The sequence below is a fragment of the Macaca mulatta genome, chromosome 3, assembly GCF_049350105.2.
Source record: "Macaca mulatta isolate MMU2019108-1 chromosome 3, T2T-MMU8v2.0, whole genome shotgun sequence".
Lineage (NCBI taxonomy): Eukaryota > Metazoa > Chordata > Mammalia > Primates > Cercopithecidae > Macaca > Macaca mulatta.
Genome location: NC_133408.1, coordinates 43,930,612 through 43,958,552, shown reverse-complemented (window position 1 = coordinate 43,958,552; position 27,941 = coordinate 43,930,612). Strand labels below are relative to the sequence as shown.

Here is a 27,941-nt window from a genome sequence, read left to right as displayed (position 1 = left end):
AGCAAAGCAGTGGTGCCTTGGCATGAATCAGACCAGTGGCATAGAGCCATCCTCATAATCTTTGTTTTCTTCACCACCACGCGCTTACATTTTTAAGACACACCAGTTTCAACTAAAAATGTGTTTGATAAAGCAGTAAAAATTATTTTACCAAATTTTGACCCTTGAAAACATCTTTTCAATATTCTGTGTAATAAAATGAAGTCTTCATAAAGTGCTTCCGCCACATCCCAGGATATGAAGCTTGTCTTATATCCAGGTATGAGGAAAGTGCTTGTGCAATTGAGACGCAAAGCAGCTGCATTGGCCACTTTTTACTTGGAAAAAAGTGACAGAAAAACTGTGATTGTTCAAAATTAGGTATTTGGCAGGCATTTTTTCAAAAATGAATGAAGTGATTATTTTTGACCAAAATTCTAGATTTTAAGCAGAAATTAGAATTTATTATCTTAATCCATCTGTTACAGAATGACATTCATTAATATCACCAATCTTATCAGATAAGTATTTAAAGTATTAGCAAATTGATGAATGCCGTTCATTGTCATTTATTCTTGGTGATACTCACATTGTCCCGTCTCTGACTAGTGGCTGCCCCTTCAAGTTAGTCTCTCTTACCCGACTCCTGTAGTCTCTGACAGTGTCTCTGCTTCTGGGCACAGCAAGATGACCCCGTTCCAACTTCTGCTTTCTCTCACCTGGACTCAACAATTTCTCCAAAGTGCCTTCTTCGCTTTTTTTTCTTTTCTTTTTTGACAGAGGAGCTCCATATGTTACTGAAGCTGGAGTGCAGTGGCACATTCATGGCTTACTGCCTTAACCTCCCGGGCTTGAGCAGTCCTTCCACCTCAGCCTCCTGAGTATCTGGGACTGCAGGTGTACACCACCACACCTGGCTAACTTTTTTTCTGTTTGTAGAGCCTGGGTTTCCCCATGTTGTCCAGGCTGGTCTTGAACTTCTGGCCTCAAGCCTTCCTCCCAACTTAGCCAACCAAATTGTTGGGGTTACAGGCATACACCACCATGCCTTGCCAACTTTATTTTCTTTTCTCTGATGCTAAAAGTCTTGGTTCTTAATGACATTAATAACATTATTCTTGTCAGATTATATCTGAGAATATAAAATTAAAATATCTTAAAGTCGCTTGAAATATGTCTTGGTGCTTATGCCATTAAGTTGATAAACAAGTTTATAGGCACGGTGGCTTATGCATGTAATCCCAGCACTTTAGGAGGCCAAGGCAGGCGATCATTTGAGGCCAGGAGTTCAAGACCAGCCTGGCCAACATGGCAAAACTCTGTCTCTACTAAAAATACAAAAAATAGCTGGGCATGTAATCCCTCCAAGTAGCTGCCTGTAATCCCAGCTACTTGGGAGGCTGAGGCACGAGAATTGCTTGAACCTGGGAGGTCGGGATTGGTTGCAGTGAGCCAAAATCGTGCCACTGCACTCCAGCCTGGGCAACAAAGCAAGACTCTATTTCAGAAAAAAAAAAAAAAAGTTTCTTTCTTTCTGTTTATTTTGAACTTTTAGAGAATTGGTTTTTTTTTTTTTTTTATCTAATTTTGTAAAAAAAATTTAGTTCTGAAGTCAAAACTATAAAACAAGGAATATTCAGAAAAATCTAGCTTTTGTCCTGTCCCTTTCTCCCACTTTCCTTTGTTTGTTTGTTTTTTGAGACAGAGTCTTGCTCTGTCACCCAGGCTGGAGTGCAGTGTCAGGATCTCGGCTCACTGCAACCTCTGACTCCTGGGTTCAAGGGATTCTCCTGCCTCAGCCTCCTGAGTAGCTGGGATTATAGGCGCGAGCACCATGCCTGGCTAATTCTTGTATTTTTAGTAGAGACAGGGTTTCACCATGTTGACCAGACTGGTCTAAAACTCCTGTCCTTAAGCGATCCATCCACCTTGGCCTCTCAAAGTGCTGGGATTATAGGCGTGAGCCACTGCACCTGGCCCCTACTTCGTTTATATATAACCATTATTGTTAGTCTTTGGTTTATTTTTCCTTATTTATGGAAAAACAAATATGTATACTATTTTTATTTACCCGTCTTTCTTATCCAGATAGTAGCAGAGTTTTCCAGGCGTAGTAGCTCACACCTGTAGTCCCAGCTACTCAGGAAGCTGAGGCGGGAGGATCTCTTGAGCCTGGGAGGTTGAGGCTGCAGTGAGCCAGGATCACACCACTGCACTCCAGCCTGGGCGACAGAGTGAGATGCTGTCTCACAAATAATTTAATGTAATCCCAAATGGTGAAGAACTCTTCTGTGACTGCATTTTTCGTTTAACCATGCATCCTGGCAATCACTCTGTGGCAATTCATAGGGGTTTTTCTCTTTCCTTTTTTAAACTGGCTGGTATACCATTTTATGTAATACCACAGTTTATTCAGTCATTCCCCTGTTGATGGACGTTTAGGGTTTCCAGGTTTTCGTGATTATAAATAGCGCCATGATAAGTTTATGCATACATCATTCCCTGTTTCTGCCCAGGTGCATCTTTGGGCTAGACTCTTGGAAGTGGCATTGATGACTCTGTGCCAGTGTCCCGCCAGTGTGGTTGTCCTGCTTTGCATTTTCACCAGTAATGTGTAAGGGTGCCCACTACCACACAGCCTCGCCAACAAAGTCTGTTGTCAAACAGTTTTTGTTTGTTTTTTGAGACGGAGTTTCACTCTTGTTGCCCAGACTAGGGTGCAATGGCGCGATCTCAGGTCACTGCAACCTCTGCTTCCCGAGTTCAAGTGATCTTCCTGCCTTAGCCTCCCAAATAGCTGGGATTACATTCGCACGCCGCCACACCCAGCTAATTTTGTATTTTTGGTAGAGACAGGGTTTCTCCATGTTGGTCAGACTGGTCTCGAACTCCTGATCTCAGGTGATCTGCCCGCCTCAGCCTCCCAAAGTGCTGCTATTACAGGCATGAGCCATCCCGCCCAGCCAAACTTAGTTTTCATTTGTTCAGTTTGTTTTTGTTGATGCTATTCTTTGCTATTCAAAGTGTTTTGTGTGTCAGCCTTTTCCCTTATTTATTCTACATTTTGAGTCATGCTTAAGAAAAATTGTCCTGTATTTTCTAGCTCTCTGATCCACTTACAATTTATTCACAGGTAACTTTTTGAACTGCTAACCTGTGTAATTGAAGAGATCACAATACTGGAGTTATGTTTATGGAAATGAATACTAAATGGTTAGTGTCATTTTTACTGAATTTGTGTCTGAGTGTGTCCTTTTTTTGTTCTTCAGCATGAAGACTTTTTGCTTGCCCTGCAGATGAATGAAGAACAGTATCAAAAGGTAGTTTGAAATCTCACCTTGTTTATTCTGGGCATTTTCATGGGCTGTTTTCTCTTACCATGTTTTGTCAGCATTTTTGATGGCAAATTTGTTTTTGGATAACCTTCTGTTGATTTGCTGAGTTTGCAGTTCAGCCAAGTTATAGTCAGATACATGATCTAATGTAGTCACTCTTATATCACACTGAATCAGAATTGAAGGGAGATAATAGATGTTCCCATTAAAAATCATTACCTGACGGTCATTAGATAGACTCATAAAGGAAAGTTTACAACTTAGATATCACTTTAAAGTTAAAAGAAAGAGATATGTCTAACCTCAGGGCAAGATGGGTTTCTGTATGGTGTCTGCTGCCCTCATACAGTGAGCTTTTCTTTATTTATTTATTTTTTTTTTTTTCAAACGGAGTCTTGCTCTGCCACCAAGGCTGAAGCGCACTGCAACCTCTGCCTCCTGCGTTCAAGCGATTCTCCTGTCTCAGCCTCCCGAGTACCTGGAACTACAGGCATGTGCCACCATGTCCAGCTAATTTTTGCATTTTTAGTAGAGACGGGGTTTCACCATGTTGGCCAGGCTGTCTCAAACTCCTAACCTTAGATGATCCATCCATCTCAGCCTCCCAAAGTGCTGGGAACAGGTGTGAACCACTACACCTGGCTAGTGACCTTTTCTAATGTGGTATTAAGAATGGGCTGGTGGCCGGGCATCATGGCTCATGCCTGTAATCTCAGCACTTTGAGAGGCTGAGATGGGAGGATTGCTTGAGCCCAGGAGTTTGAGACCAACCTGCTCAACATAGCAACACCCCATTTCTAATAAAAATTAAAAATAAATAAAAGAATGGCACTGGATGCGGTGGCTCACACCTGTAATCCCAGCACTTTGGGAGGCCAGGGTGAGCAAATCAGAAGGTCAGGGGTTCGAGACCAGCCTGGCCAACATGGTGAAACCCCGTCTCTACTAAAAATACAAAAAATTAGCTGGGCGTAGTGGTGGGCGCTTGTAATTCCCCGCTACTCAGGAGGCTGAAGCAAGAGAATCGCTTGAACCTGGGAGGTGGAGGTTGCAGTGAGCCGAGATTGCGCCTCCAGCCTGGGCGATAGAGTGAGACTCTGTCTCAAAAAAAAAAAAAAGAATGAGTTGGTGATTGGATCAGTTGCTGATTGGATCAGTTGCTGTGGTTAATAAAAGGAGTCAATAGCTTGGTACATTATTTGAGATTGCTGCTTTAATTAGCTTCAGTAGTCCCTTAAAATAAAGCTCAGACTTGGATACGACCAGTCCTTATGACAAGAACAAAATTCAACTTTTGAAAGCATTTTGGTTAATATCTCTTGTGTTTCTTATCCTTGCTTTTTATAATCACATTAGCATCTGAGTGCAGATGTTCTAGTCCCTTTGCACCATGGGATTGAATATGATAACTTTATACAAAGAATTACTCTAAAGAATACCAGACAAAACCCATGAAAACGTCGCTGTTTTAGGTATGGATTACTATTGTGCTAGTATCTTGAGCTGAATTTATATAGCACGAAACAACATATCATTGTTTTATGGCCTCTAAAATGGGTTGCTTTTTACCTCAGAATTTGTTTGGGGGGTGGGAGAGAGATGAGGATGGGAGACAAGGCTCTCCCTCTGCTTAAGTGCAGGACATTTCATGTGTGTTTCTTGACTGCCTGCAGGACGGCCAACTGATTGAGTGTCGCTGCTGCTATGGGGAATTTCCATTCGAGGAGCTGACGCAGTGTGCAGATGCTCACTTGTTCTGCAAAGAGTGTCTCATCAGATATGCCCAAGAGGCAGTCTTTGGATCTGGAAAGGTAAGAACTGTGTAATATGTCCCATGTATATAGGACACATTCCTGGAGTCTAAGGAGACCATGTTGATAGATAAGTGTAAGTGCCTCTTTCAGGGTGAGGTGGAATTTTGCTGATGTGCTTATGGGCATTACCTGTTGTGTGTGATTATGTGGGTTCTCTAAGCACAGCAGATTTCTTTTCAGGGAGCAGTAGAATTCTTCCACGCCCCCATGCCTAGCTGCAGAGGAGCACTGGCTTCACTCATCTTCTTATTCATAATCAGAGGGAAGCTTACCTCCAAAAGAGAGAACCTTGCAGCCTATTGGATTAAATATATGTTAAAATAACATAACTTACTTTGCACAAGATCATGTTTCTCTCTCCAAAGTCAGTTTCTCTGGACATCACCATAACAAACACAGTATAGGAATTTTACATTGTTTTACACCACTAAGTTTGTGGTATTTTGTTCCAGCAGCAATATAAAGTTAACACAGTGATTAAGAAGATGACTTTTTGCCTGGGCACAGTGGCTCATGCCTGTAATCCTAGCACTTTGGGAGGCCAAGACAGGTGGATTACCTGAGGTCAGGAGTTTGAGAACAGCCTGGCCAACATGGTGAAAACCCATCTCTGCTAAAAATACAAAAATTAGCCAGGTGTGGTGGTGGGTGCCTGTAATCCAGCTACTCATGAGGCTGAGTGAGCCAAGATCACACCACTGCACTCCAGCCTTGGTGATGGCGAGACTCTGTCTCAGAAAAATAAATAAATAAATAAAGTTTCTGTTTTTCAAAGAGCATGACATTTGGAGTCAAGCAGAATGCATTGGGCCATGCCCCCCGTCAGCCATACAAGCTCTGTGATCTTGAGCACATTAAATGCCTTAAACCTCAGTTTCTTCCTCTGTAAAATGGAAATAATCATAGTATTGTTTTGAAAGCTAAATGAGGTCATGAATTTAATAAACTTACTCTTTGACACATGGTAAATGCCTCATAAATTTTGGCTGTTTTTAAGATGTTGTCTTTTTCCATTTGTTTTCTTTGGTGTCTGTCTTTCATGTGGGATGCATTCCTCATGTCTGACACTTTTTGTTCATGTTAAAGAGCTGTTGGAAAGCAGTGTGAGTAGTGGGGCTTATAGAGCAGTGGGTTTGACTCTAGGTGCCTAGGAGCCAGTTAACTTTTATATTATGAACCTGAATGGCCCTTAAGTCTCTTCCCTGGGGTGATTCAGTCTGCCTCCTACCTCGTGTGTGTGAGTCCATTTTCCAATATTCTGAAACTGAGTGGGAGGAAGGGGCTGGAGAATTCTCTGTTCATTATGCAGACTTCATTTCAGACTCTGACTTCAGGCCCCCTCAGCTCTGCTCTTCTCTATGACTGGTTCCCAGGCCAGAGCCTTGTGGTCCAGCTGTTCAGATCTTCCTCATTTCTCTCAGAGTCAGCCAGTTCCTTCTGAAGGGGGTAGGAACTAGAGGCTCCACCCATCTCCCTGTTTTCAGTTTATTACTTTGAGTCCCCACCCCTCCCCACCACTCAGCTCTGCTTTCCAGAGGGTCTCCAGCTTTCTAATATCTGTAGAGGGGACCAACTTCTCCCCAGCATCTCCTTTTCAGACCCTAAGTTATGGGCTTCTCTCTCTGGTCTGCTAAGCCATTTACCCTTGCTCCACTTTCAATCTCTGTGGATTGTGATTTGGGCTGATAGAGGTCCTCTAGTGATATCAAAAATGTACTGGATTTTTGTTTCATGGTTTTTGTGATTTAATTGTGATTTCTCAGAGACGAACAGGCAGAGAGATCTTTGCTCTACTGTCTCAGGATCTATGTTTTTAACCACTGACGCTTTTTATTTTTCTACAAACGGTGTTGGTTTTTTTCTTTTTTGCCTGTTCGCCTTTTTCTAGTCGGAGCTCAGCTGCATGGAAGGCAGCTGCACGTGTTCGTTCCCAACCAGTGAGCTGGAGAAGGTGCTCCCCCAGACCATCCTATATAAGTACTATGAACGAAAAGCCGAGGAGGAGGTTGCAGCAGCCTACGCCGACGAGCTTGTCAGGTTTGTTCTCAGGCAGAGCGTGCCATCTGCCACCCCTTCCCCATTGTGAAAACTACCTGGGCACTTGCATCAGATGATGAAAATTGAGTATATCTTCCAGGTTTTTTGGCATTTCTTGCTGAGAAATAAGATTATCATTAATTTTACTTATTTATTTTTATTTTTTACACCTCAAAACCATTGAGTAACCAGTAATTCTATTAATGGAAAAATCTGCGGTTCAAACTTCTTCTTTTTATTTTTTGAGATGGAATCTCACTCTGTCACCCAGTTATGGAGTACTGGAGTGCAGTGGCACAATCTCAGCTCACTACAACCTCCGCCTCCCGAGTTCAATCTATTCTCATGCCTCAGCCTCCCAAGTAGCCTGGATTACAGGTGTGCACCACCACGTCCAGCTTTTTTTTGTCTTTTTAGTAGAGACGGGGTTTTGCCATGTTGGCCAGGCTGGTCTCCAACTCCTGACCTCAAGTGATCCACCCACCTCGGCCTCCCAAAGTGCTGGGACTACAGGTGTGAGCCACTGCGCCTGGCCTGCAGCTCAAACTTCTGTCTACATATCTTGGCACCCCCGATCTTCTGGCCCATAGATACAATCATGGTGCCCTGGGCTGGAGGGAAATCGGTATATGCAAGGAGTTCTCACTAAGATTAGGCTGTGTTTATTGAGTGGTTTATATTGAGTCAGGACCGCAGGTGGTGTTTATGTTTCCTGATAAGAGCCAGCACAAAGAAGAGGCTCAATCTGTGTTTTCAGGAAAACTAACAAGTATAAAGGGGATATGAATGTCCAGCTCAAAACTCCATCTTCATATGAACAGCCACATGGAGCTGGAACCAAGTCAGTCTTTAATATTTGAAGTAATGTCACTTCTGCTGTTCTGACTGTAGGTGCCCCTCCTGTAGCTTTCCTGCTCTGTTGGACAGTGATGTGAAGAGGTTCAGCTGTCCTAATCCTCGCTGCCGAAAGGTAGGGAGGCAAATTTTTTTCTAGATGTATATTATGGTATTACGGGCTGCCCTCATGGCCCAGATATCTGCTGTTTACCTGACCGCTGATGTATAAGAAGGATTTGAGTGCTTTCCTTTCATAAGCAAATGAGGATGAGTACTTCGTGAGTAACGGTTGACATGGTTACTGAGATGGCAGCCACTCGTGCCACTCCAGTTACAAAGCTCTGGATTCCTGTTTTATATCATCTTCTTTAGGACAGATACTATAATGTAAAGTGGGAAGTGTTTAGTTTTTCTTCCACTGTGTCAACATTTTTCTTGCTTGCTCTCTTTACCACCTATGCTCACATACCCCCTGCTACCCCTCCCCGCACAAACACACACACCTTTTGCCATTTTCAAAGTCCAGATGACGCTTCTTTGATTAAAGAACTGGGCATCATAGTGGCATCTCCATCACATCTGGTAGGTTTTTCATTTGACTGTTTCTCCTCATAAGAACTGACTGTGTCAGGTGGGAACAGAGCTGTCTAGGCGCATTACTGTTGCAGATCTTTCTTCCCTTTAACTTGGCACCTACTCTGTGAACTAAGAGTGTCTTAAAATTTGTCAACTATTTAGAAGCCACTTAGAGTTTTTAGTGAATATTAGCATCCACCTAGACAAATACGTTCTAAGCCATTTTTCTAAAATTGGGTGATGAGAGTTGAACACTGCAATATCTTTGCCTTGGGGAAAGTAAAGAAATTAAGGTGGAGATTAGAAAAGGAAGAAGAAACTAAACTAATGGATCAAAACTTTATTTCTTTTGTTTTCAGCATTAATATTTCTGGCCATTTTATATGTTCGCACCCCAGGCTGTTGCTATAACAATTGTCCCAACAGTCGCTGGCATCTTGCAACTCTAAGAAAACAGAGTGCTAGGCCGGGCGCGGTGGCTCAAGCCTGTAATCCCAGCACTTTGGGAGGCTGAGACGGGCAGATCACAAAGTCAGGAGATCGAGACCATCCTGGCTAACACGGTGAAACCCTGTCTCTACTAAAAAATACAAAAAAACTAGCCGGGTGAGCTGGCGGGCTCCTGTAGTCCCAGCTACTCAGGAGGCTGAGGCAGGAGAATGGCGTAAACCCGGGAGGCAGAGCTTGCAGTGAGCTGAGATCCGGCCACTGCACTCCAGCCTGGGCAACAGAGCGAGACTCCGTCTCAAAAAACATTAAAAATAAAAATAAGAAAGCAGAGTGCTGGCCTCTCCCTATGTGCTTCCAGTGGGTCAGGTGCTGGACTGCCTGGGGAGGTGATGCCTGCGCTAAGACACAGCAGATAGGGAGGAAGTAGCCAAAGGATGGAAAGGGTGGGGGTGGAGTGGAGATGGAGAAATGCCCAGGAGTGGCAGCAGTGTGGACGCTTACTGGTGCCAGGAGTGTGAAGGAGGCTCATAAGCTGAGCAGGGGCAGGCCCATGCAGCACACTGTCCTAAGGTGGGGAGAGGTAAAATATCAGGGAAGTCTACTTGCCTATTGAGTAGTCCAGGTGAGAAATGTACAGCACTATACCGCCTCTTGGGTCTTCGTGAGTTGCTTAGAAGGAGCTGGGAACTACATTTCCTGGTAAGGTTTCAAATAAGGTCTCCCAGTGAAAGTCCTTATGTACAATTGGGAAGGTCAAAGAAGAGGAGAGACCATTATTCTCTCAGGACATTTTTTTTTTTTAATTTTGAGACAGGGTCTCACTCTGTCATCCACGCTGGAGTGCAGTGGCATGATCTCAGCTCACTGCAACCTCCGCCTCCTGGCTTCAAGCAGTTCTCCTGCCTCAGCCTCCCAAGTAGCTGGGATCACAGGCATGTGCCACCACGCCCATCCTGAAGACATTTAAAAGCAGCTGCATTTGTTGCCCAGTGGCTCATGCCTATAATCCCAGCACTTCGAGAGGCTGAGGCGGGCAGATCACTGAGGAGACCAGGAGTTCGAGACCAGCCTGAGCGACATAATGAGACACTGTCTTTAGAAAACAAATTTTAAAACTCAGCTGGAAGTGGTGGTGTGTGCCCATAGTCCTAGCTACTTAAGAGACTGAAGCAGGAGAATCAGTTGAGCCCAGGAGGTTGAGGCTGCAGTGAGCCATGATTGTGCCACTGCACTCCAGCCTGGACAACCGAGTAAGACCCCGTCTTTAAAAGAAAAGAGTCTAAAAAATAAAAGCCTGAGGACACAAATGAGTCTGGAACAGCATCTAGTGAGCGTCAACTTGGAATGTTGATGAGAGCTTCCCAGGGGCTCTTAACATCCCAAATAGGAACACCACATATATTTTAGTTTCTATCTGTGGGAGGAATATACATGGCCTGCTGAACTTAGAGGTAGCCATGTATCTTCTTGTGGCCAATGAAACATGTGAGTAGTTAGATCACTTGCAGAAAAAACCATAAAGGCATGTCATGTGGGATAATGTCAAGATGACAGAAGAGAAAGCCCCAGACCCTCTTTTTCCCATAGAGATACCAGTTCAACAACAATGGAAGGACCATTTCTCTCTGTGAGAAATCCAGAAACCAGTTGCATCAAAGACTGGGGAATTTGTGATGCTGGCTCTCCAGAGCTCCTCCCCCTGGCACAGCACCGTGTGATTGGGAGGGAACTCCCAACTCCTGGCATCTTTATGGGGAGGAAAAAGAAGACTGGAACATATATCTAATATTCAGACCTCTCAGGAGGCTGCTCAAGGTACAGGTTGGGGACCACTGAAGACAAATGGGATGGTGGAACTAGCACATACTGACTCCTCATTGCCCTCTCCCTGCTTCTCTTTGGAGGGAAGGAGTTGGAGCGTGAGTCCAACATTCTAGGTTTTCTGGAGCCCACCCAAGACTCTGGTTTCTTTCTCACTAGATGGAGCACTGATGGGACCTGGCATGGTCTAGGTCCCTGGGGGCTGCGGAGAACAAGAGAAAGCTAGGTGCTGGGTGGCTTGTACTGCCCCAGAGGACCCACAGTACAATAGGCACGGTCCAGTGTACCTAGAAGGCTGCTTTTTGGGTCCAGGGGAAGAGTAGAGCATGTGTCCAGCATTTGGAGTTCTCAAGGGGCTGCCTGAGGGACTGGCTTCTGTCTCACCCAACTCAGTGCTGGCAGAACCCAATGAACTCTAGATGCCTTGGAGCTGCTGAGGCCAAAAAAGAGCTGGGCAGCTTACAGCAGCTCCAGAGGGCCTGTGGTACCTCAGACAGGCACCAGAAGCAGCAAGAGCTTGCAAGCTCCTGAAAAAAGGAAAACAAAAGCCTGAGCACTTAGATTAGCCTACGATTTAGCAAAATCATCTCACAGGAAGCCTATTTTAGAATAAAAGTATGAGTATCTCATGTAATTTATTAAATACTGTACTAAAAGTGAAAAAGAGAATGATTGTATGGGTACTTGAATTACAGTTTCTACTGAATGTGTATCACTTTCATACCACAGTAAAGTCAAAAAGTGTAAATTAAACCATTGTTAGAGACCATCCATATATGCGCCCAGCATCGGTGCACCCAAATATGTGAAGCAAATATTGACAACCGAAGGGAAAAATAACACAAAAATAGTAGGAGATTGCAATACCTCACTTCCAATTATTGTTAGCACCACCAGGCAGAACATTAGTAAGGAAACAGCTGACTTGAATAAAATTATAGACCTAACAGACACATACAAAACATTCTAGCCAACAGGAACAGAAAACACATTTTCTCCTCTATTGCACATGGAACATTTTCTAGAATAGAAAATATTAGATCATAATACAGGTTTTAACAAATTTAAAATCAAAATCATACCAAGTATCTTTTCCAGCCACAAGGTGATAAACTTAGAAATCACAAACAGCAAGAAAATTCACAAAATATGAGAACTAAAGAACACACTGTCCAGGCATGGTGGCTCCCACCTGTCATCCTGGCACTGTGGGACACCGAGGCAGGTGGATCACGTGAATTCAGAAGTTCAAGACCAGCCTGGCCAACATGGCGAAGCTCTGTCTCTACTAAAAATACAAAAATTTAGCTGGGTATGGTTGCGTGCGCCTGTAATCCCAGCTACTTGGGAGACTGAGACAGGAGAATCACTTGAACCAGGGAGGTGGAGGTTGCAGTTGCGATGAGCGGAGATTGTGCCACTGCACTCCAGCCTGGGTGACAGAGTGAGACTCTATCTCAAAAAAAAAAAAAAATACACACTGAAAAGCTTTTTTTTACTAAGATCAGAAACACAGCAAGGACATTACTCTCATTACTTCCATGCTACATAACACTGGAAGCCCTAGCTAGAGCAGTTTGGCAGGAAAAAGCAAAAGCGTCCATCTCCATGTAAGTTCACAGATAACATGATCTTATACGTAGAAAAATCTGCAGTTTCCACAAAAACCTTGTTAGAATTAATAAATTCAGCAAAGGTGCAGGATACAAAATCAGCACATAAAAATCAGTTGCGGCCGGGCGCGGTGGCTCAAGCCTGTAATCCCAGCACTTTGGGAGGCCGAGACGGGTGGATCACGAGGTCAGGAGATCGAGACCATCCTGGCTAACACGGTGAAACCCCGTCTCTACTAAAAAATACAAAAAACTAGCCGGGCGAGGTGGCGGGCGCCTATAGTCCCAGCTATTCCGGAGGCTGAGGCAGGAGAATGGCGTGAACCCGGGAGGCGGAGCTTGCAGTGAGCTGAGATCCGGCCACTGTACTCCAGCCTGGGCGACAGAGCGAGACTCCGTCTCAAAAAAAAAAAAAAAAAAAAAAATCAGTTGCATTTCTGTACACTAACAAACACTCCAAAAAGAGAAATTAAGAAAATCTAATTTATAATACATCAGAAAAGTTAGAATATTTACGAACAACTTAACCAAGGAGTAGGGAAAGACTTATACACTGACAACTATAAAAAATCGCTGAAATAATTAAAGAAGACATAAATAAATGGAAAGACACGCCTAAAATGCATATAGAACCATAAAGGATCCCAAATATCCTAGACAGTCTTAAGAAAGAAGAACAAAGCTAGAGGCCTCACGCTTCATGACTTCAAAACATTACAAATTTACAGTAATTTAAACAGGCAGACATGTAGACCAATGGAACATAATACAGTGCTCACATAATACAGTGCACACATTTATGATGAGCTGATCCTCAACAAGGGTGCAAAGAACACACACTGGGGGAAAAGGTAGTCTTTGATAAATGGTGCGCTGTAAACGGAATATCCACATGCAAAGGAATGAAATTAGACCCTGATACCATATCTCATACCGTAACACAAAAATCAACTTTTTAAATGGATTAAAGATTTAAGTGTAAGACCTGAAACTATAAAAACTAGAAGCAAACATAGCTGGAAAGCTTCATGACATCAGTCTTGGCAATGATTTCCTGAGTTTAGTACCAAAAACAAGGTAACGAGCAAAAAATAGGCAAGTGAGACTACTAAAATGCTTTCAGTAAAGGAAACCATCAACAGAGTGAAAAGGCAGCCTATGGAAAGGAATTGAAATCCTTTGAGAAGGGATCTCAGCATGTTCCTATGTTCATTGCAGCATTGTGCACAGTAGCCACGAGATGGAAGCAACTTACTGACATGTTCAACAGATGAATGATTAAAATGTGGTATATTATGCAGCCTTTGAAAAGAAACTCCTGGCACATACTACAACACAGATAAACCTTGAGGACATTGTGCTCAGTGCAATTAGCCAGTCACAGAAGGACAAATACTGCACAATTCTACTTAAATGCAGGATCTAAAGTAGTCAGACTTATAGAAGCACAAAGTAGAACCCTGGGTGCCAGAGGCTGGGAGAAGGCAAAGTGGAGAGTCTCTGTGCAGTGGAGAGTTTCGGTCATGCAAGATGAAGTTGTTTAGAGATCAACTGTAGAAAATTTTGCTAATAGATCCTATACGCTTAAAAATGTGTTAATTGGGTAGATTTGGTATCGTGTTTTTACCACAATTTTTTTTTTTTTTTTTTTTTTTTTTTGAGATGGAGTATCGCTCTGTCGCCCGGGCTGGAGTAAAATGGTGCAATCCTGGCTCACTGCAACCTCCACCTCCCGGGTTCAAGCGACTCTCCTGCCTCAGCCTCGTGCATAGCTGGGACTACAGGCACCTGCTGCCATGCCCGGCTAATTTTTTGTATTTTTAGTAGAGATGGGGTTTCACCGTGTTAGCCAGGATGGTCTCGATCTCCTGACCTGATGATCCTCTGCCTGCTTCGGCCTCTCAAAGTGGTGTTGGGTTGGGTTGAGTTGTGTTGTGTTGTGTTTTTGTTTTTGTTGAGATGGAGTTTCACTCTTGTTGCCCAGGCTGGAGTGCAGTGGCATGATCTTAGCTCACCGCAACCTCTGCCTCCCAGGTTCAAGCAATTCTCATGCCCCAGCCTACTGAATAGCTGGGATTACAGGCATGCACCACCACGTCTGGCTAATTTTGTACTTTTAGTAGAGACGGGGTTTCTCCGTGTTGGTCAGGCTGGTCTCGAACTCCTGACCTCAGGTGATCTGCCTGCCTCGGCCTCCCAAAGTGCTGGGATTACAGGGTGAGCCACTGCACCCAGCCTACTGCGGTTTTTTTTAAAAGGGCATATGGTTCATTTTATTTTCCCTCTGCCAAAAGGGATATGCAACATGAGTGAGAAGAAAATCTCTGTTTTGAGCTACTGAGGTTTGAGTTTGTTCCAGCAGCATAACCTAGCACATCCTAATGGATAAAGATCCTAACGACCATAACTGCCCTTGGAGGTGGAGAACAGGGGCGGATTTGAGACGTAGAGGATTAGAAGGTGATGTGCTGCATGTAAAGGTGGGGAGAAGGCCAGAGGCCTCACAGGTTTGTCTGGTGTAGGCCACTATGTAGTTGATGATGCTGTTTACAAAACCGGAAATGGAATCCAAAAGATTCAGGAGGGAAGGTTACTCTTGTTTCAGACATGTTAAGATTTTAGGGGAGACATCCAATGTGTATGTGTTTTTACAATTCCTGGCACATAATAGGTGCTCCATAAATCGGTGACCCTAGATCAGTGACTAGATCTAGGCTAGAAGAAGAATTTGGAGTCTGAAATGAGCAGCAAAAGGAGGAAAGAGGTGGAGGGCAAGGTGCCCATCAGGGAAATTATTAGCTTTGAAATGCTGGGCCATGCTAAGTTTAAAGTATGTCTTTTCATTTATTCACATCTTTTTATACCCCTCAGCAATGTTTTGCAGTGGAGAGAATGTGTGTTATGATTACATGATCGATTACAATATGCTTCAGAACTTGACTTTCACCTACGGATAATAGCATTCACATTTTAGTTTCTAATGTTAGGGTAAGGGTTATGTGTTTGGCCCATTATGGAAAGTAAAGTGAAAAATGTGATCACATGGGGACCTGAGGCAGTGACAGCCTGGTGGAGCTGGCTCAGTGACTACCGGCGGAATGAGAGAAGTCCCACCTTGTCCTTTGGATGAGGAGTTGTTTATGCCTAAATCTTGTGTCCTTATTTGTGGGCTGTGGAACGAGTTGCCACTAGGTGGCACTGATGCTCCGTGAGGAAAGGGTTTTCTTCCTCATGGGTGTTTGAAAAGTGTGTGTCAGCAAAACCCTGTTTTGTAAGCAGAATTGACACAGTTCTTTTAGGCTCAGGTACTAAAGCAAACCACTATATGCATTTAGACTTCATCTAAGATGTCCATGTTATTAACGCATACACTTTTACCTTTCTTAATTGTGCAAATTCTCCTTATGCCATTCTTTCTAGCAAGATGGCTAAAGCATTCGCTAATCTTTGAGGATTCCCGATATTTAAGAAATGAGCCACAGGCTAATTTTGATCCGTGTGAGAGTAAGGGCACCTGCTTTCTCATTGCAATGTATTTGCCAGTAATATAAATTCCAGTTGGCTTTTCAGAAACTTGTCGTTCTGAAATGAGGCGTTTATATTAATGTGCTCTCTGGAGGAGGATTTGAATGGCTGGAATCATTCCTCTGGAATCCCTGAAGAATAAGACACTGTATCTTTGATGAAATGGAGAGAGTCTTTGTTTCATTGATATGATGGAATGCTTTTGTCAAGGCTCTCAGCTCCCTTGTGTGTTCTCAGATAATTCATTAGTTTGTTTTCAGCGTGCTGCTTTTAGAAATGAATTGGGTATATTTGGTGTGGGACTGAAGACTGTTACATAAAAGGAGATTTGAAAGTGATGCTTCTGGAGTATATATTCTTAGAGTCAGAAGTTTCACTGTTGAGTCTTTTCTGCCTTGCCACAGTCATAACTTTGCTTTATAAACTCACAGGTATGTAAGTCAAGTTTTCCAGAAACTTAGGGCCACGAGGCGGAGGTTTAGGCCCACTCATGAAGCAAGTGCTAAGGATGAGAGACCATCAGGTGGTGAGAGTTTAATCAGAGTAACTGAAGAACATCTGGTGTGGAGTCTTTTCGTGGAAACTGCGAATGTGTGTGTGGTTGTGTAACAACCCATCTTTTCCCAGTGTCACTTGTATTTATTTATCCTTTCTTACCTGCCAACTTCCTTCCCTGCTTATGTTTTTCTGCCCTTTCCAGGCCCCATCGTATTCTTTGTAGCATTTGCTGTTATTAGCTTTACAGCCATGAAGTACAACCAAAATTCATATCTGCAATGAACCAGTTTGTTGGTTAAAAAACAGGCATCTGCAGCCGCCTACAGTAGCTGCATGGCTGCGTGAAGAAAATGTAAATGAGTGTGGACCAGCTATCAGTGCCAGGGCAGCTCCAGCTGTGATGGCGGGTGGTTGGCACTTATTAACAGCACTCTAATTTGGGGCCCAGCCAGTCAGCTGACTCCTGTGCTGAGCACAGGCCTTTACATTTATCTAGAGATGAATGAAGCTTGGGCCACTTGTTCCTACTATCAGGGAAGACCTTTATTCAGGAAGTAGCGTTGACAGGAACCAAATGTCTGGGTAACAAAAAGATTTTTAAGCCCACAAATGAGGACTCATTTACTAGAGTGGAAGTCCATGCTGCATAATGTGAGTCAAATATGAAGGAGGGTGGTGTGAGAATTCCTCATCATGGAATGTGACCTGCCCTTGCTCCTCCGAGGTGAGTCACTTCCTTCAGAGCTCAACATGAGTCGCTCTGAAGAGCTTCAGGTTCAGGCCACAGAAGGACTCTCCCTTACAGGTATATCATGTAGGGTGCCTGACAGAGCTCTCAGCTCATGTTGGTCCCCACAGCAGCCCTACAAAATAGACACTGGTTTAAAGTCAGGTAACGGTAAATGGCAGAGCTGAGAACCCAAAGGGAAGCCTCCCGGCCTTAAAACAGCCTCAGAGTGGGTCACAGACACCATCCCTGTGAGCCTCCCTTCCATCAAGTACTGAGCAGGGCTGGCGTCATAGCAAGGCGGCTTCAGGATTTTTAACTCTACTTGTGTCTGAGTACTTTTGTCAGTTTTCACTTTCTAAAATTTCACTTTTTAAAATTTGAAAGCATAGTGAATCTATTCACAGACTTCTTGATCCTGGGAAGATTTTGGTTAATTACACACGCAAGCACATCCTCTTCCCTTACCTGCTATTGAAGCACAGTAAATACAGTATAGAGTAAATGTGTTTGTGAGATTCTTTTAAAGAAGAAAAATAATAAAAGGCAAATGTTGCTTGCCTCTCTTCCCACCCTGCCTTCCCATTAAGAGTCAAATACCATGCTTGCTGTTTCAGTGATTATTCAGAAGGGAGAGAGCTGACAACCCGAAATAGGGAAAGGTAAGAATACATATGCATTAAACCAAAACGCCAATATGAACAAAAACTTTATTTTTGTTTCTGCTTGACTCTACGGAAATAGTTTTTTCCCCTGTATTCCAGCTCCTTTATCCCTCATGTCAGACGCTAATGGTAGAAGCACCTGCCTCTCCCCTTGGCCTGCCTTGGAGGAGGCTGGGAGCTGTGAGTGGACACGGCCTATGCTGCCACTCCCACTCCCTCTGCAGGGCTGCTGCAGCCCCTCAGGTTTCTCCCCTCGAAATGCTGACCCCCCGGCAGGTGGTAGAGCCCACACCCACCTGCATTTCAGAGCCAAGGAAGTCTAGAGTCAGCATGGGCTCCGAGGACCCAGCAGCGACCTGGGGCCTTAGGTATTGCCGACCTCCCTGATCCTTAGGAAATGGACCTGGCTTTTCCTTGTCCCAGACAACATCCTGGGGCTCCCTTCTGGTCCTGAGTTGTCTTTGTGGGTTAGTGTTTCCACCTTCTCAGGAGACCAATCACAAACCTCCTGTTCCATTCATATGAAGAGGCATTGTTTGGGACACGGCTTTAGCTGGGCTTTCATAGTAAGTTTTCTGTTTCAAGAATTCTTTTGAAGTCCTTATGTGAGAAGTGTTCATTGATGTGCAGCTCTGCACAGCACTGGGTGCTGTGAGGCCATGAGTAGCAGGGAAATGCGTGACTTTTGCTGCATCACAGTGAGGGAAACGGTATAGCTCAGTGGCTAAGACAAGGGATTTTGACATTAAACTCACTTATGCTTTAACTCTATCTCCTCCGCTCACTAGCTTTGTGACCTGGGGTGAATACTTGATCTCTCTAAGCCACATTTCCTTTCCCCGTACAATAAGAATGGTTGCACCTACTTCGCAGAGCTTGTGTGAAAAACCAATGGAAACAGCATGGGTGAAGCGCCAAGTCGAGTGCCTGGCACTTTGTGTCACGAAGTAGTAGCTGCCCAGTGGGGACAGTGTGTGCAGATGTGCAGCCTCAGGTGATGAACGGAGATCCTAGAAAGGAGGAACTGCCTCCAATTTTGTCAACCTGCTTCCACAAGAGCATGGAGTTCCCCTAAAGTGGGCCGGTGGAAAATCCCATTGGGGAGCAGAAGATGACTCATCACTCACCACTCAGCTCATTTCTACCAGCTCCCCAGTGTCCTGCCATGTAAAGGGGCTAGATTTTTCCAGCTGATATTTTTGCTAACCAATACATTCTATAAGAAATGACAGCTCTCCTTTAGTCCATGTTGTTCAAGTTCAGAGAAAGGCCCTGTGCAACCTGGGCAGAGCCACGTGCTGGGAGAGGCTGTCGTGGGTTTGCTCCCACTCTCAGGGTCTGCATTCTCGGTCCGCAGCACTGCTGTGCCCCTCCTCTCAGGTTTCATGTTGATTTCTTATTCGTACCCAGAAGATTTGGAATCTCAGGGTTGACATTCAAAAGAAATGGGTATAGGAAGGGCCTAGAAACAAAGACGGCGATACACTATGCTGGAGAACTCCGAATTAGTTACAGTGGAGAGATGGAAATCCAGGGTTTGTCTTCATGGTGCATTGGGCATGAGTTTTTGTCCTACTGGGAGGGTACTGGTCATCTTGCCCACCCACAGCAGCAAGCAGGCTTGGAGGCCAGGGCTGCTCACCTTGGACTGTCCTTGAAGTGGATGGACACACCTACTTGTCTCTTTGTTGTTGTTTTTAGTGTCTACTAAAACACATTGTCTGTAGTAATTACAGAAAAAGATTCTCTGTGGATTTTTAACGAGTTTGTATGGGTACTTTATTAAAATAAAGTGGCTCTGTTTTGTGGTTTTGTGTACCAGTTAGCCATTGCTTCTCAGGCTTGTCACAGCCTGTGGAGATCGGAAGCTTGGAGCGGCCCTCTTTCTAGAAACCACACACCACCTATTAAGTTCCTTTGTATATTTTACTAAAATAATTTAATGACATTTTTCTGTGACTGTGGCCTCATCAAAGGAGAGATCCGTGTTAGAAATTTCACATTAAAAATCCCTCAAGAATTGATAACCTACAAAATACCTCTTTATAAGAAATGTTTTGCCTCCTTTTTGTCGTTGCACTGATTTTGTGTTGCTAGGTGTCAGCATCCTGATTTGTTGTCGTGATCTCATTGTGATGTCCTTGAGAAGGGGCTGTGTGTGAATGCACATGTGCGACTTGTGGTGTGTGCTGAGGTACAGAGTGATAGTGTTCCCTCTTTGCATTCTCAGCACAGAGCACTGCAGGGTTTCCAGCCTTTCAGGTAGAGGAGAAATTGTTGCTATGGTAATACCACAAGCATGAAAACACCCTCTGTCCCGTGGGTGTCTGTGTCAGGGCGGGGAATGTGGAGAAGGGGAACAGTAGCAAAGAGGAGTGTTCAGCACATCGAGCAAGATGAGAGCAAAGCCTGAGCTGAAGCTGCCGTTGGGTGGAATTTCTTGTGTTTATTCTTGAATTCAAGGTCAGATTCCAATTGCAATGTAGCCAAGAGTGTAAAAGGCCTTTTATTCGTCAGTGTCTTCTTGACTTTGAGACAAAGAATACAGAGGGTCTGTGTCACATCTCCAGTCCCCAGAGGCCACATGGCCTTCCCATAGAGCACAGTTAGAAAATGTGTGTCTGTATCTGTGGCCAGTACATCATTATAAGTGGAATCAACCACCTAGCCCCAGAAAGCCTGCTGCCCTTCATGTCCAGTGTAACAGGCTAAGGGAGCAGTCCCTGCCATCTCTTCTGAAACTAAGTAACAGTTCGTGCTCTGTTTCTGTACAACATGCTAATGTCCCCTGAGAAGATGGACTCCGAATCTCCTTGGTAATGCAGAGCAGTGATGAGAAACAAAATCCAATCTGCTGAGGCTGTGGGTGAGGAACAACAAAAAGCTAGTGTGCAATTCTGTCAGGTCATCAGGGTATCAGTATGGGAAGAATAGCCTGAGCAGGGAGTTTGGCATCATAGTTAAAACAGGCTGAGGTCTAGGTATTTGCTAATAAAACTCTTCCTGGGTTTTAGAGGCTTTTTACTCCATATCTGCTCAAAGTCACACAGCTAGGAATTGACAGCATCAGGAGTCCAATCTAGGGTTTCTCATTGTTATTTGTGTTTTTAGGTGTGATTTTGATATGCTGCATTAGTTTCAAGAGTCTTTATCTTTTGCAGATACAAACTGAAATACTTATAAATGAAATTATTTGTAATCTGGGATTTGCTTCAAAATTATACGGAGAAGGGGGAATGAGTGAACAGGTAGGGTATAGATAAGCTAGAATTGGTTATGAGTCGATCATTATTAAACACGATAACAGATGCATAGGGTTCATTATATCCTCTGCTTTTGTATATGTTTAAAATTTTCTACAATAAACAGTTAGTTTAAAAAAAAAAAAAGTCAAAGTTGGGCACAGTGGCTCACGCCTATAATCCCAGGACTTTGGGAGGCCGAGGCGGGTGGATGACCTGAGGTCGAGAGTTCAAGACCAGTCTGACCAACATGAAGAAACCCCGTCTCTACTAAAAATACAAAAATTAGGCGTGGTGGTGCATGTCTGTAATCCCAGCTACTCGGGAGGCTGAGGCAGGAAAATCGCGTGAACCCAGGAGGCAGAGGTTGCGGTGAGCCGAGATCAAGCCATTGCACTGCAGCCTGGGCAACAAGAGCGAAACTCCATCTCAAAAAAAAAAAAAAAAAAAGAGGTCAAAACTCCAGCTCTCTCCAGTGTTAGCTTTATCTGTGCTCTCAGTGTTTTGATTTGCTTTGCTGCTTTCCAGTTCACTCTTGGGGACTGGAAAGACACTTATTCAAATGTTCTGTTTTGTGGCTTGTTCACTTTTTTAAGAGATGAGAAAATGTGTAACATAACAGGAAAATGTCAACAGCTTTTTGTGGGAAGGTTAAAGGGTTCTTCATCCTAGAGGAGGAAAGGCTTCCTGTGTAGTTTCTCTGCACAAGATTCTTCTATATAAGTGGTAGGGACCTGGTGTTTTCCAACTTATCTGGGAAAACAGACTTAAACTACCTATGAAGAATCCAAGAGGCCAGCGCGGTGGCTCATGCCTATAATCCCAGCACTTTGGGAGAATGAGGCAGGAGGATTACTTGAGGCTATGAGTTCAAGACCAGCCTGGGCAACAAAGCACAACCTCGTCTCTACACAAAATAGAAAAAAAAAAATTAGTCAGGCATGGTGCTGTGCATCTGTAGTCCCAGCTACTCAGGAGGCTGAGGTGGGAAGATCACCTGAGCCCAGAAGATCCATGCTACTGTGAACCATGATGGTGCCACTGCACTCCAGCATGCATGCATGTGTATATATGTGTGCGTGTGTGTATAAAAGAATCTAAGACAGCTCGCTAGACTTCATCCAATGAATTGGGTTCCCAGGAAGCCTGGGGTTCTGTGTTGAGAGTATTGTACAGCCTGTAACAGATCCTCCTTGCTGTAGGACAACTGCTTACATGCAGTCCAGCTGCAACCAGAAGAAACCCCAGATGACCTTTTAAGTGTCTCTCTAGCCCAAACTCTGTGACTTCTAGAAAACTGAAGTTTTTTTTTTTTTTTTTTTGAGACGGAGTCTCGCTCTGTCGCCCAGGCTGGAGTGCAGTGGCCGGATCTCAGCTCACTGTGAGCTCCGCCTCCCGGGTTTACGCCATTCTCCTGCCTCAGCCTCCCGAGTAGCTGGGGCTACAGGCACCCGCCACCTCGCCCGGCTAGTTTTTTTGTACTTTTTAGTAGAGACGGGGTTTCACCGTGTTCGCCAGGATGGTCTCCATCTCCTGACCTCGTGATCCGCCCGTCTCGGCCTCCCAAAGTGCTGGGATTACAGGCTTGAGCCACCGCGCCCGGCCGAAAACTGAAGATTTTTAAACAAGGATTGGCATTTGCTTTTCAAAAAGAAACAGGCTAAGAGAGTTTCTCAGATGAAATCCCCATAGCCTCATAAAAGTACTTTTTTTTTTCAGTTTTATTTCCCATCAGAAGCTTGTATGAAAAGCATTTTAAGTTTCAAAAGCTGCCTGTGTCTGAGAAGCTGATCCAGATTCTAGCCCAAAGAGAGTGAAATAGATCACAATTTCTTCCTCTCATCTTTGACTACAGCTTGTCCTTTTGCCCTTCTCTCCCCTGCTCTATTAGACTTCGCTGCTAAAAACATTTCATGTTCCCACAGCCCTCTTAGCTTCAAGGCCTTCTTGCCTCCCGTAAAAACCTACTTTTCACCCTCAAGGCCAGTACCTGCCACTCTGACCTAACCTGTTCTGCTCCTAGCTTCTGTCTTCTCCAGGCGAACACCCTTGCATCCTAAGCCCTTAAACTGCTGTGAAGATTCTTTCTTCCTTTCTCCACCTTCTGTCTCTGGACTCCATCAAAATCTTTCCCCACGCTGGGAGTGGTGGTGTGCACTTGTGGTCCCAGCTGCATAGGAGGCTGAGGCCAGCCTGTACAACATAGACCTCATCTCTTTAAACAAACAAAAGAATAAAAAATCCTTAGCCCAGCCATAGTGCAGAAGAGGCCAATGAAGGTTTTGCCCCTCACCCTGCCTGACACTTCATCTTCTCTGAACACTATCATTACCAGCTGCCTATCATCTGCCTATGTGGAGACATGTGGGCTGATTTCTGCTTTGGTTGAAGTCTGGTCATTCGTTCAGCAAATATGTATTGAGCATTTCTGTGCCAAAGAGAGTAAGAAAGAGAAAGGGCAGCCATGGCCCTAACTGACCATCAGTGGTATGAGAGAGTGATGGTGACTGCTGTGAGGAACATGCAGCTCTGCATGAGTGACCTGAGTCTGGGCCTAACCAGGCCGTAGTGGGGTCTTATTGGCGGAGATGGGGAGAGCTTTACTCCAGGGCCAGAGAATGACACAAGCAAAGCTGGGTGAAGGGTCAGCCAGTAGACAGGTGTGTCCAGAGCAGAAGGAAGTAGGACTTTGATGATAAACAGACCCTGTTGAGGACTTTGCAACACAGAACAAAACAAGGAGGGTGTATTTTATCCTGGAGACTTCCTCTATCCCCCTCCTTGGAGCTGTTGCTGGGGTAATGGAGGGACCCAGTGGGGTCACATACTGGTTGGGGGAGGGTGAATTTTGTAGATCCTTGAAAGGGAGTGGGAGGGAGGGAGGGAGAGATCAGATATAGAATATCAAGAGAATTGGAACACCTTGGCCATGTAGTTACTATGGCAAGTTATTGCAGGTAAGCTGGGGACGCGCGGTCCTTCTACAACCTTCCCGGAGCCCGTTCGTACAGTGTTGCAGGTGATTACTTTTCCCATTTTCCAGAAGGCCTAGGTGGGATTTGGCCTGAAGGAACCTGGTTCTAAGGGCAGGTTGGGGGCAAGAGGGGAGACACAGGGCAGTAGTCAAAAGCGAGGATGGCAGTGGCCAAGGAAGAGGCTTTGGGGAACAGCGGCCGACACGAGGCCATTGGACACGATCTTGGGCACTGGTGTCTAGGAGGCTGCCCCAGCCTGCTCCTCCTTCCTTTGGTGTGTGTGACTGCCCTGGAGTAGATCATTGGGCAGTTGCTGCTTTGCTGCATTCCCACTGGCCAGTGAATTTGTTTTAGTCCTCAGGTGCTTTACATAAGGAGGAAACCATGTAACCTTCACAAGTTTTTTCCCCACTCATTTAAAAAGGCTTGTTTTCCAGCCGAAGGCATGTTGGATAGCTTAATTTCTCTCACTCAGATCAGCTTAATTTCTCTGTGATGTGCATACAGAGAATTGCTTAATTCTCCTTTTGCAACATGTTTTCCCAACTGCTGAGAGCCCTGCTTTTTTTTCCATGGGCCTCCTGACAGAAATACAAACAATTTAAGGCCATGCGGTACCAACTGCTGTTCGTCACCACAGGGACTTTGGATGTCAGTGTGTTTCCCCTTGGGCTGGATTTGTCTGGAGCTGGTGACTGCTTTCTTGTCTTTCCATGCCTCCTGGGAGTCAGGGATCAAGGCTTTGCTGGGTTGTGCTGAGAGCCACAGCCACTCCTTCAAGTGGGGTCCCCGCCGTGCCCAGCCCAGTCCTACATCCTTGTTGTGTGAGGAAATGAAGTCTGTTCCTTGGATGCGTTCTGACGGGAAACATGTTTTCTGGGGCACCTCTGCTTAGTCTTTCAGTGCAACACAAACAGCCTTTTGATACCTTATTTTGTAAAAAGTACATTTCCACAATGGGGCTTGACACCATTCATTGATAAACACATCCGTTCACAGGCAAAGCAAGGGAAGAACACATCTGGGAACAGTTTGACCAGGGGTTTTGCTTTTCCCTCTGTGAATGCCTGGTGTGCACCATCCATCCAAGGATGACTAGGGGAGAACACTATTCTGTGGCTGCCAAAACCACAACAAATGACAACTTTCCATTCTGTCATCTCTCTCGGCACCACTGTTAGCAAGCAATTCATTTTTCTACCATAAAAGGACAACAGAACTTGTCTATAGCCACGGAGTCTTCTGCTCTGCAGAGAGAGAGAAGGAGACCGGCAGGGAGAGGCGCTCTCAGCAGTAGGCGCAGCCGTGCTCACCCCATGCCTACAGCCTTTCTTAGTCCAGGCTCCGAGGTGGCAGCAGCCATAAGAAAAAACAGGAGAGGAAGGCGATGTGGCGCTTCTGCCGGGCCCTCAGACTGGGGAGTGTGAGGTCAGGACAGGCTGGCGTGTCGTTTTCGTCTCTCTGGCTGCTGGACGTGTGAATGCATGGTTCAAACCTTTGTACAAGTTGCTGCACTGGGTCTGCGCAGGTGGTTTTGTATATTGGTATTTGGTACTCTTGACTTGGAATTGTAGGTGTTAGATTTATAAGTGGGACCCAGGAGGTCATATAACTCGGACCTGCTTATTGTACAGATGAAGAAGAACCGTGGATAGGTTAAGTGCTAACTTCGTGTAGCTTGAAGTCACCAAACTTTTGTCTCTTGGTTATGTATGAACTTTGGGTTCAGGGATAGCTCCCTAACCCATCTGTGTCCCCAGTGGCCCGTTAGTGTACATTTTGGCTCAGTTGAAGTTGAGCCACAGAAGCCTTAACTAATAGAAATATAGTTCTTAGTTGGTGGATTTGCATGTCAGTTAACCAGAGTCTTTGGAAAGTATATTGTCTTTTCTATAAAATGTATGGGTCCTTTAGATGATTATAAATAAATGTTCAAAATCAAAACAGGTAGGTGGTAGGCAAATGCTTAGCTATTTTGACAACACCTCAAACACTTTGAGACAGTGGCTGTAAGATTTCTGCCCCATGCACCCTGGCAGACCAGGAGACCAGCCCAACAAAAGCTACGCAGCTGCAGAGAATGTACTTTCCACAGGCTGAAGGGCATGGCCACCACACAGATCTCTTCTCCAAGGCAAGCAGGTACTCAAATTGAGCCACAAGTGGGCCTCATCCTTTTGCTTGGCTTCCTTGAAGGTTTTCCTATAAACAAGAACTGAGATTTGTTTTGTCGTTTAAACTTACCTTAATTCCGACTGACTGATTTCATAGCAGATGCTGGAACTGAACTAAGCACATTGCCAAGGGAATAAAAATTGTGTCCAAGAATCTTGCTGATCTGGAAGTTTTGGAGGAAAGCAAGGATTTTCAAGGTCAAACGTCGTTACCCAGATAGTGCTGGTGGTCAGAATAGATTTTGAGCTTATTGGCTCGGAACCAAAAGTTAACTCAGAAGTCATTCCTGAAAGAGAATATCATTGAGTAGCAGTGGCTGAAGCAAGCTCAGTGTGAATGATTCAAGTACTGCATACCTAGACCTTGTTTTGAAGCTGAAATACTTGTTTGAAAACCATTCCAGCAAATAAATTGGGTAGGCAGTCCTAAAATGGAAAGTTTACAAAATGTCCTTTTTAGTAAGACCTTTCTGGATTCTTCTTTTCTCAATAGTGTAAAACTGACTATCTCAATCTATCAAAGAGCGAAGTGGTATAATTTCCCTGGCACTTTCCAAGACCTTCACTGCCTTTGGAATAAACTGATGATGCCTGGGAGCATTCGTCTCACTGTGCTGCTCTCATGTTCTTTGCTTGTGGAAACCTTAGAAGCCTTTTTTTTGGTCAACAACAGCAAGTGAATTCCATCTTATAGAGCAGTTATTAATTTTCGTTAAGTATCATTTTTAAGGTCGATTTTTTAAGCAAATAGCATCTCCTTGTTGGCCTGACAGTCTCCACCTGCGTCCATCTCTGTCTTTGCGTGCCTGGGCAGCCTGGCCATGGGTGACCAGCTTTAGAGACATCAGCCTTCTTGCTTCCTAATTTGGTCACAGTATGCTTCAGGCAGTCTTGCCTAACTTTAGAACAACACAAGCACAGGGAGTAGCTTTGATATAGCAAAGGGGAATTTCCTCTTATCAAAAGACCTACAGTTCTCTTCTTACTTCCTCTAAAAAGAGGAATTGACACTTGGGGAGGTTGTAGCTTGCTCTGAAGTTCCCTCTTTAAGCTTGGCTTCTTCATGCCGGCTTCTTCCTAGCTAGTTCCTGCTCTTTCCTTCCTCAAATGTCTTGGAGCTGCTCAGCATTAAAGGAGTTTAATTTTATTCTTAAGGATATCCAATGCAATACCCATCAGCAGGGAACAATTTCAGTACATTTTGGTACATCTGTACAGTGGAGGTCCATACTTAGGGGTCAGCATCCATACTGGGGTTCAGCAGACTTTTTCTGTAAACATCCGTACCAGGGGTCAGCAGACTTTTTCTGTAAAAGGCAAGGTTGTAAATATTTCAAGCTTTGCGGACCATATGGTATCTGTCCCAGCTACCTAACTCTGCCTTTGTAGCGTGAAAGTAACCACAGACAATATGTAAACAAATGAATGTGGCTGTGTCCCAGTATAATTATATTTACAAAAAAATTGGCAGAGGGCCAGATTGGCCAACGAGCTGTAGTTTTTCAGCCCCTAGCATATACCATAGCATTTAAAAGAATGACGTGGAATCCCATTGTGCAAATATGAAGCTGTCTCCAAGATATTAAGTGAGAAAAGCAAGATGTAGAACAATGGGTGTAGTATGCCCACAATTGTGTCTTAAATGGGAGGAGGAAGAGATGCTTGCTAATACA

At 44.5% G+C, this 27,941-nt stretch overlaps 1 protein-coding gene across 9 annotated transcripts in view; it reads left to right on the top strand.

The window, feature by feature from the left end:
* RNF216 (ring finger protein 216) overlaps positions 1–27,941 on the top strand; it is a 165,076-nt gene that overhangs the window by 58,839 nt on the left and 78,296 nt on the right. For all 9 annotated transcript variants that reach the window (XM_077996128.1, XM_015133227.3, XM_077996126.1 and 6 more), the window contains 4 exons: positions 3,249–3,299; positions 4,988–5,125; positions 7,017–7,165; positions 8,057–8,135. In XM_077996128.1, coding sequence (XP_077852254.1) covers positions 3,249–3,299; positions 4,988–5,125; positions 7,017–7,165; positions 8,057–8,135 — 417 coding nt within the window. The remainder of the gene's footprint in view (positions 1–3,248; positions 3,300–4,987; positions 5,126–7,016; positions 7,166–8,056; positions 8,136–27,941) is intronic.